This window comes from Chinchilla lanigera, unplaced genomic scaffold (genome assembly GCF_000276665.1).
Source record: "Chinchilla lanigera isolate Chin_1 unplaced genomic scaffold, ChiLan1.0 scaffold00067, whole genome shotgun sequence".
NCBI lineage: Eukaryota > Metazoa > Chordata > Mammalia > Rodentia > Chinchillidae > Chinchilla > Chinchilla lanigera.
In genome coordinates, this window is record NW_004955468.1 from 11,385,271 (window position 1) to 11,395,722 (window position 10,452).

Consider the following 10,452-nt stretch of genomic DNA (forward strand, 5'->3'; position numbering starts at 1 on the left):
ACTTCTAGCTCTTCCTCCGTGGTGCAAATGAGTATACAAGGTACACATTTAGAATTGATTTAGGACATCTAGGCAGCCACAACACAACTAAAGACATTCATGAAAAATGACTTCTAAGACTGCTCCAGGAAATGCCAAGGATTATGGGGTAAGTATGTGACTAAAATGATGCGGAGTATTTTGAGGGGGCAAATGGCAATATGACTTTTATTGTGATAATTTTTTTGTTGTTTTTTTGAGACAAGGTCTTGCCTTGCAGTGCAGGTGGACCTTGAACTCACTATGTAGCCCAGGCTGGCCTCAAACTCATTAGTAATCCCCCTGCCTCAGCCTCCCAAGTCCTGAGATTACAGGCATGCACCACCATGCCTGGCTGTAATAAATAATTTTTAAAGTAAATATTTGCCGCATTTTTCAATCACTCCTCATAGTCCTATTTAAGAAGATTCGCATCTATATTGATCCTCAGAAATACTTTTTATTGACAGAATGGTAATTTATTAATTCCTGTTGAAATCTAGACGGAGTTGTTCTCTGAATTTTATGGCATTCATTTACTAACATCTAGGGACAGGAACTGTGCATCCCCCAGGTTCGTGATAAAGGATACCGGTCGGCTCATATTTAAGCATAACCCATTCTACTCTGTATTGCTGCTAAACTGTCACATGTATAAAATCCTTACCCTGCCTGAATCCTTTGCTTCCACAAATATATACCAGGTTGCTTTCACGTGAAAACATAGTTAGATAAAATGAGTAACCTAAATATGAATAAGACCTAATAGCCATCTTCAGTCTAGGGGGAAAAAAGAAACGAATGTGCAAAAATCTTTAATATGAAGCAGATTATGATAATATCCATAAAAGGTTTTGAAAAGATAATACTAATAGCCATCCAATGTTCTGTGTACTTAATGCATATTATACTATCTCATTTATCGTTCCCCAAACACTACACAGTAGGTGATTTTATCTTTGTTCTACAGAGAAAGAATCTAAAGATCTGAGAGGTTTAGTGTTTTGTGCAACAGTCAAACACTGGCAAACACGGGGGCTGGGGATTTAGCTCAGCGGCAAAAGCGCCTGCCTGGCAAGCGCAAGGTCGTGAGTTCGGTTCCCGGTACCGGAGAAAAAAAAAAAAAAAACACTGGCAAACAGCAATACTGGGATTCTATTATCTTTGGATAAGACTTTACAAGGAGTCTAAAGGAGGTAAAAATAATGTCCCAGTGGGAACATCAGAAAAATCTTCATGCCAGGCGTGGTAGTGCATGCTTATAACCGCAACACTAGGGAGGCTGAGGTAGGAGGAGTGCTACAAGTTCAAGGCTATTTGGGGCTACATAGTGTGTTCAGGACCAGCCTGAACTACACAGTGAGACCCTGTCTCAAAAAAATAAGACTGAACAATCTTCATGAAGCAAATTACTTACAAGATTAATTTTGAAGAGTGGTTAAGATTTCAACAAATAGAGGCAGATAAGAGAGAATTTCAAGACAATGAAAATAATAACTAGAAGTAGCAAAATGAGGAAAGTCAGACATCAGTGAAGAACAATTAGAGGTATCTGACTAGACAATAGGATTTGATTAAGAGATGACAGCCAAGTTGGAGCAAGATTGGAAACAGCACTGACTTCTAAGCAGAAGGATGTGTATTTAACTCAGAATATGACAGACTGTATAACTATAATGCCAACACTCACCCTTCTTTGACAACAGGTCAAATAACGCTTCATATCCTGGGACTCAGCTCAGAGGAAAAAGAGTATTAGGAATGGAAACTACCCAGAGATAAAGATATGAAGGATAATTTGAACAGTAATAAATTGTTCGTGCCAGTGACTGTGTCAGTGAAAAAGCTGATCAGAAGGCCTAGAGTAGGCTGAGAAAAGAGAGAACAAATAAGAAAGTAGATACAAGGAAGATTTCATAGAACTAGGAGTGAAAGAGAAGGAAGATTACTTAAACAGAAAGGGAGACTTCAGTTTGATATCTTAAAGGCAGAATGAGTTTGAGTGATGATTGATAAAGAGTGATTTTTTTAAGTGGCAGCAGAGAGACTGAAATGAAAGTCACTGGGGTTCTGTAAGGGTCACTCACCACTGAATCCCCCGTGCCTAGTGTGGTGCCTGGAAATTCGTAAGCAAATGCGAGTGTAATGCATTAATGGAGTCATCAGGAAAGACTGACTAGCTAGCCTCAATGGCCCAAAGAGTGACTCAAAAAAGAGATGAAAACTGGGGGAAATACCAACATCTTTGCAAGTAGTGAATATATCACCAGAAAAAACCATAATGAGAAATGGAACACCTAGCCTGCGAAAGCACCATGATATTCAAAACAAAAAACAGAGCTGAGTAGCGGTAGAAAAAAAAAAAAAAAAAAGCAAAGCCTCAGCAGGGTCAAAGTTTGTACTCTACTTGTCTCTTTCCCTTAGCAATGTCCTAGAATAATCAAATGTAGGACTTTTTGAGGTGTGTGGCAGAAAACAGGACCCCTTCATATCCTGCAACAGAAGACTGTGTCACATACCTAGATGAGGAAAGCCTTGTTTACACAACGCATGAGAGACCTGGGCCTAGGAAGGCCCTCCACATGGCCCAGGAGCTCTCCTGGCAGAATACAGGGTTACAAGAGGAAGAAGCCCTGGAGAGTGGAGTGAGGCCCCCCTTGTAGCCAGCTCAGCTCCTCATCCCATCCATAACCCTGCAACTGTATGACCACCCTTTTCCCAGCAACAAATGGGTCACAGACATGGCTGTCACTTGAGTCTAATAATTAACTGTAATTGATTTCCCAGCCCGGGGCCTCATCATTCTTTTTTCATCAGCAGCTCTGATTACTGGCACTGGCAGGAGGGTCTGGAAAATCATTCACATGTCACTGTTGCTCTCCATCCCCCACCCTCAACCCCAGGGCAGATAAGGCCTAGAGCGCCTGGGATCTTAGAGTGTGAATCTCAGAGCTGAGCGGACAACCACTGTGCTGCCTCCGACACCGCGCTGTCACTGGTGCTACTGCTGTCACAGCCGCAGCCCAAGAACATGGACAAGATGCTTTGTTGGGTCTCTGTCTTTGCCATCTTCCTGGAGGTCTTTGCTCAGACAGGTAGGGAGCTCAGGGATGGTCAAGGAGCCTGATATGAGAAAAAAGGTTGAAACGGGGATGTTTTTTTCTCTGAGGTAAAAGTCATTACATGTCTTATATTACCCCACAGACCTCGATAAGATGGTATTTGTGTTCCCTAGAGAATCTGCCAGTGATCACGTGAACCTGATTACAAAGCTGGAGAAGCCTCTACAGAACCTTACTGTGTGTTTACGAGCTTACACTGACCTTTCTCGACAGTACAGCCTCTTCTCCTACAACACCCAGGGGAGGGATAATGAGCTGCTCATTTATAAGGAAAAAGTTGGACTTTACAGTCTTTATATCGGAGGGGGCCACGTCACAGCCAAGGTTACTGAAGAGATCCCTACTCCAGTGCACATCTGTACCAGCTGGGAGTCCTCCTCTGGAATTGTTGAGTTTTGGGTCAACGGGAAGCCTTTGGTGAAGAAAGGTCTGAGGAAGGGGTATTCTGTGGCACCTTACCCCAAGATTATTCTGGGACAGGAGCAGGATGCCTATGGAGGAAAGTTTGAACTGAGACAGTCCTTTGTGGGAGAGATTGGGGACTTGTACATGTGGGACTCTGTGCTATCTCCAGAAGAGGTCTCGTCTGTGTATTACGGGTCCCTTAGAAATGCTAATATCCTGAACTGGCAGGCTCTGAACTATGAATTGAAAGGCTATGTCATCATCAAGCCCCGAGTGTGGCCCTGAGGTCTAACACTGACCAAAGCTCTTGAAAATGGAATGGCCAATGCCTAAGAGATCTCCTCAAAGCAAGTGGATACTACAGCTTTTACCTGTTGTTCTTTTTTGAATTTCCCATCTTTGTTTCTATCTAATAAAAATATTGTACTATGCTATCTGCGCTTATCATGGTCCCAAGGACTTTCTATTATTAGATCTGCTTTTTTGGTTATTGGTTTATTATTATCCACAAAAGTCAGATTATAAAATGCGGAGAAAGAAGGCGGTAAGTAACTAGAAAGGTATCACAAAGCCACAGCACTTAATGAGTGGGCAGCGCTTATGAGCTATTGGTAATCATTTTAATAACAACTCAAAATCTGTGTAGAACTGCAACATGAATTCTTCTATTTGTTTTTCCAACTGCAAATCAATCAAAGAGAAGTCTGAGGTTGCTCCAGGGAAACAGCTATAATGAGATAAGTAAGCAATAGTTGAGAACTTGACAGTAAGTAATGAGATGGGGGAAAACCTAGAAGAATAGGAATGAAAAGTAAAAATATATAAGAAACGGAAGCCATTTTGCATGAAGAAAAATATGATTTTATGTCTCAAAAATCCCAAAGGTACTGTATAAGTCTTGGCTTTCATCATCTGCCCTGATGTCATCAAGAACATGGTACAGTCTGAACACTGCACACATGAATCCCCTGTTTGAAATCCACTTACGGATCCTTTCTTCTCACGGGGTATAATTTAAACCTCTTCATGTGACTTTGCCCACCATAACCTGATTTGCTTACCTCTCCGTTGCATTTCACTTGCAACTCAGCACAGCAGGAGACCTGCTAATTATAGCACAGGCAAAATAATTATAGAATGTATTAGTCATAGTTATTTTCATAGTGCCCAGTGTATTCTCAAAAAATAGATGTTATAGTTTGGATCTGGAATGGCCCCGAAAAGACTCCTGTGTTTAGAGGTGTCACTTTTTGAAAGTGACTGGATCATGGGGGCGCTATACTGAGCTTGCTATTAGGAGACTGGATCTGGAAAGAAGAGGTGGGTTACTAGTGGAATGGTCTGAAGGTTCTGTCTCCCTCCCTGGCTCCTCTTTTCTCTCTCTGCTTCCTGGCTGCCATGATGTGAGCAGCTTTCCTCTGCCAGATCCTTCCGCCATGCCCTTCCTGCATTGGATACAGCAGGCTATGGGTGAAAACAAGAGCCAAAATAAACCTCTCCTTCTTTAAGTTTTGGGCATTGAGCATTTTGTGTCATGGACGAGAAAGTGACTAAGGCAATAGGAGTTACCTTCCAGAGAAGCAAGGGCCTCAGAAGAAATTTGGGGTGCATATGGACAAGAAAGCAGGCTTTGCCCAGAGATGACAGAGCAAAAGGCCAAGAAAAATCAGAAAGATAGCAACCAGGACAGCATCAGAATGACAATCAAAATGCTTACTTCAAACTTCTGATGCTATTCACCCAGAATGAACTAAGAGGCAGCCAAAAGACAAAAAAAAAAGAGAGAGACTCTGGGAATTCTGCACTAGATCAAAACAGGGAGAAGCAGGAAGAACCTGGGAAGTGTTGCTACTCAGCATCAATCTAATTACATAGGGATTATAGCAATGCGGGAAGTTATTAGTTTCCAGGTTTTATCTCATAAATTCAGATATGTTTTACGATCTCTTAATATGAACCACCTTTCCATAAGCTTGCAGTGTGAATGCTAGAAAGATCTGTCTATTCTCATATAACGAATGTTTCCCTCAAGAACATGTGAACACACTGTTTGCCTTAACATTGTGTAAGCATTCAAAAATAGGCTGTTTTAGTTTAACAATCCCTCTGCTAACAAACCTAAGCAAATTTCAGAAATGAAGACAGTGCACCCAAATAGTAGCACCCGTTTGTTCAATTAATTATTGAACCACTATTCGATTCCAGGCACTATGCCAAGTGCTGAAAATGTTGTATCAGTTGAAATAATCACTTTGCTTGCCTTTGTGGAATTTATATTTTGATAAGTCTGTGTCATCTAAATATGGATTTCTCCCAACAATAATCATCTTTCCTGCAATACATTCCTGACACTTTTAGACTTTTTTTTAACCTCAGGTTGATATCTTGGTACTCTCCCAATTCCACCCAAGTTAAAAGTACCATTTATTTTTGTTTATCATTTACAACTTTTTATATATCACTTAGGGTCTGCTCTTCAAATCTAGTTTCTTGCTCTTAAAAATTCCCTGCCCCATAAGATTTTTTTTTCATAGAATCTAAGATAACTATTTGTCAGCTCTTTCTTATGAGTTAGAGTTATCATTTATCTTTATTGATCATTTGCAACTTTTTGCACATGTCTTAAGGTCTGCTGTTTAAATCTAGTTTCTTCTCTTGAAAATCCTCTGCCCCTCTGTCTTTTTTTTTTTTTTTGACAGAGTGCAAGATCATTGCTTCCATGTGGTCCCACTTCACCCAAAAGAAACTATCACACATCCCTTGTCTCTATAAACTGTAAGAGTGAAGGACTATCTGAATGCAGAAAATACAGTCTTGCTTCTACAGTGGTTGTAGCTTTCTCAGCTTCTTCAGGTCTCTGAATAACAAGGAGCATATTGCGATCTTTCTGAGGGATTCCATGGGGACCCCCTCATTAAACTTGATATGAAGAAGTGGAAGGACCAGGAGTCATTCTCTAAAGATACCAGGCATATGACCTACTACTTCCTCAAGCAACACACCTCTCCAAACAAGTCTTTGGAAAGACTGTTTCCAATTTCCACATTTCATCTATTCTCCACACCTTGTAGTGGCCAAGAAACACAAGGGTCATAAAACTGGTCCTTAATCACTTTTTTTTGTCAGTTTTTCTTATGAGTAAATGTGGTTTTCATCATCTAATATACAAGTGCATAATATCAATGGCTCATTAAAAACTGAAGAAAGGGAAGTTCCTTTTAACCTCATTTAAAACAAAAATGGAACTTTGGGAAACTTGCTGTTGGCATTTTTCTCAAGTACAGAGGTTGACACAATGAGGAAAGCAGCAAAAGTCATAGAGGAAATTACTCAAGTGTCTCAGTATATAAGGAAAATGGAAGGATTTAGAAGTCATTGTCACCCAGGAAAATGACTGGGTACTGATGCTATAATTGCCTGTATAATTGTCCCCCTTCCCACACTCATCAGTAAAGCTGTAAATCTAGGGAACAAGTAATACATGAGAAGTTCGATAAAGGGAAAAGCATCATCTCTAATAAGAGAAGCAATTTTGAGCCTCTGTCTTGTACAAATAAAGATCTGACCTTTATCTGTTGGCTACAAAAAAGCAGGTAAAAGCATTTAGGCACATGGTTCCAAGACTGGTTTTACCAGAAACGTTCACAAAGGATTTTCTTGGGTGAGTGGTCCCTGCTGTTAGCTCTCTGTAGATTTGTTTTACATGGGAAACTTTCTGGGAAGGTCTGAGGCTAAAGCAATGAGTTCTTTTTGACTAGGACTCTGCCTTGACTCAGACTTGAGTTATACTGAGAATGAAAAGGACACTTTTATAACATCTACACTGAAAGGAACAAATGTGCAGTCACATTTGGAAGTAATGTGAAGACTCTTGATATTCATGTGACTTTCTGTTGTCTAGAAAGAATAAATGTCTGAGTCTATTCAAAAAATAGAAGAAAAGGGAGGAGGGATGATGTAAGTCACCTTTAAACTTTGTCAGGATTAAAGAGATGATTAACTTATCCACTTGCCTCCATTTTTATTCCAAAATTTTTATCTTGTGTTTGTGTGGCATTGGACACTCATCTCAAAGTTCAGTTGGGGAGATGCCAACAGGCTCCACCATACAGTCTGAACACTGCTGAAGGCATATGCAGAGCATCACATAAAACTCAGGAACCAAAGGCAAAGTAAATCTAATGTTATTGATACAGTGTGCTGAGCTTCAGTCATATAGCTGCGTCTAAGCAAAGCACAAAGGCAAAGCACTTCACCCAGAGCTCTAGCGACTGCAGCAGTTTCTCAAGGCAATTTCCTGAGGTTCTTATGGGGGATACATAGGGTGATACATATAAAGACCAACTCAGTACAAGTGCTAATACAGTGCAAATGCTCAGTAATTGTTAGCTATGATGTTTTTGAGGATAAGCATGAAAATACTTCCTTAAAACTTTAAGTAAGTCACCTGTTTTAACTTCTTGCTATAGTTCTAAACATAAAAGGGAATATCTATGCTCCATGCTTGGCCCATAGCCCCAAACCTAATTTTTACCTAAACAAGTAAGGTAAACTCTGCCTATACACAAAGAGGACCACCACATTTGACTTTAGACAGGTGATTTTGCACTGATAATAACCAACCAAGGACAGAACACTAACAAGGACCCAAAAGAACACAGAATAGTGTCAAATGACCTTCAACACATCTTTGAGCTAAGCTATTCTGCCCTGGAAGAAGAGGTAGGTACCAGGCTATGTGAGACGAAAGTTTGCCCCATATTCCTGTGTGACTCATCTATAATAAGATCTCCTGACTCATTTCTGGACTCTGATTATGCATACCCACAAGATGCACAGTATGTCTCTTGAAAACGAACCCAGGAGACAAGAGCTACACAACAGAACTTCTCTTTTCAGAATCCCTTCCAAATCACAGAGTTTAATGGGGCAGCTCCTCTGCAAACAAAGCCAACAGACCCAAAAGGCTATGTGACTGGCAGCTCATGCCTGAGCCAGAGTCCAATGAAATATAAGTGACCTAATAATCTGGTAAGATTGTCCCAGAACTAATAAGGCTCATCCTTGAAGACACCAAAAATATTGTTATTTTTTTAACAAAAAAAAATGACAATGAGATTTCCTGGCATTGCAGTAATCTCTTGTAAATAGGTCATAATTATTTGGTATATTTTAAAAGCAGAAAACTGCACAGACAAACTCCATGCATTCAAGAAGGGAGAAGATACTTTTAGGTTTGAGGAGGCATCAGTCTCTTCTTTATTTAAGTAGTTCGTGTAATCATCAGTCTCTTACAAAGTCCACTTCTCCACCCTGCTTCCTTAGCTCTATTTGTTTAAAAAAAAAAAAAGACATATAAGAGAAAGATGAGGAGAAAAGTAAAAAATAAAAAGGGAAAAAGAAAGAGGGAGAACAGGGGAAGCGGGGAGAAGAGAGAGAGCTATGATAATAAGGCACTACTGTTTTTAACTGCAATTCCTTTACACATAAAATTTACAGAGATTATCAGGCATATTTTAATTTTTTAAAAACAGATTCTGTTTCTAGGCACAAATATTGCTTATAAAGATTGAAATATTTTGCAGTGTCCATAGTTCCAATAATAATTTCTTTTCTTTGCAAATGACATTTCCTTTTCACCATCAAATTGTTTCCCCTTGCACCCTATTTTTCTTTTTCCTCCGGTAGGCATATTGGCTTCATGACTAAGATTTTGATGCATGAGCACATTTCAGTGTTCTTACTCTCCTACAGGGTTTTTATCCTTCTGGAATGTATAAATCATTTTGAAAGCTCCTTTCTGTTCTATACCATGCTTTTGAGATTATCTACTGGTGTGTTCTTTACACAGAAACACCCTAAGGGCTCAGTCATGAAAAGGGCCCTGTCTTAGGTGGTAGAAGAACTGCTGCTGCTTTGCTTAGCTACACTACATACTTCTGCCTGGGCAGAGACTGAAATAGCAAGCAGTGGGTACACGGAGATGGCCTTCTAGGATTAAAACATTTCTCATGTTCATTGGCACATGTCCAACTGCTTAGCACCCACTCCAGCTAAACCCCAGTAGAACCAGTACACTTCATTGTCCCTATGCTACTCCCCCCTTGGTGACATGTTCTTATTTCTCTAGAGTAACGTTGGTGCTCTTGCAACCTGATTTCTTCTGTGTCAGATTATAAGATGACCAAGGAGTGTGATGTACTCCCGCAGCCCACATTCTTTTCACCAGGACCACCCTGACTTTCAGGAACAGTAAAAGCCCTGCATTTGCAACTTGTATCAGTCAGCTTTCCCATTGCTGGAACAAAGTATCTGATACCAGCAACTTAAAGAAAATGGAGAGATTTGCTTTAGCTCATAGGTTCAAGGGTTTCAGGCCATGGTTGGCTGGCTGCATGGCAGAAATATGAAAGAAGGACATGGTAGAGGTTAGCTGCTCAACTTGTGGCATCCAGGAAGCACAGTGCAAGTGAAAGGCCAGAGAAGAAGAGGCTAGGGAATGGAGATAAGGATAGCTTCCATGATCTACTTCCTCCAGCTAGTCCTTATCTCCCTTTCAGCTATGAACTCATCGATTAAGGTTAGTGCCCTCACAATGCTATCCCCTCTCCAAGAGTCTCCAATCAAGTTGACAATCAGGTTTGATGGCACACCATCCAGCCCATAAATTCCTCCACATTAACGACTTTGGACAGAAAGGTAAGATGCTTAGGTGGTGGCCTTAAGTATATAAAGGACTCTAATAAAACATCCCTATATATGTAACAAAATGGAGTAAAATACATGATAGAATTTCTCTCAGAGACAATAATGTTGGGAAGAATACTTGGAAAAATCAGGTTCAATAGATGGCATCAACTCCATGGAGTGTAGATAGCCACTAAAGTGTACTCTGTGGAGACAAATC

At 40.3% G+C, this 10,452-nt stretch overlaps 1 protein-coding gene across 1 annotated transcript; it reads left to right on the forward strand.

The window, feature by feature from the left end:
- The first annotated feature begins 2,883 nt into the window (after nt 1-2,883).
- Apcs (amyloid P component, serum) lies at nt 2,884-3,989 on the forward strand. The gene is made up of 2 exons (XM_005400172.2): nt 2,884-3,113; nt 3,223-3,989. The coding sequence occupies exons 1-2, from the start codon at nt 3,050-3,052 to the stop codon at nt 3,828-3,830; spliced, it is 672 nt and encodes a 223-aa protein (XP_005400229.1). The 5' UTR covers nt 2,884-3,049; the 3' UTR covers nt 3,831-3,989.
- The last annotated feature ends 6,463 nt before the right edge of the window (nt 3,990-10,452 follow it).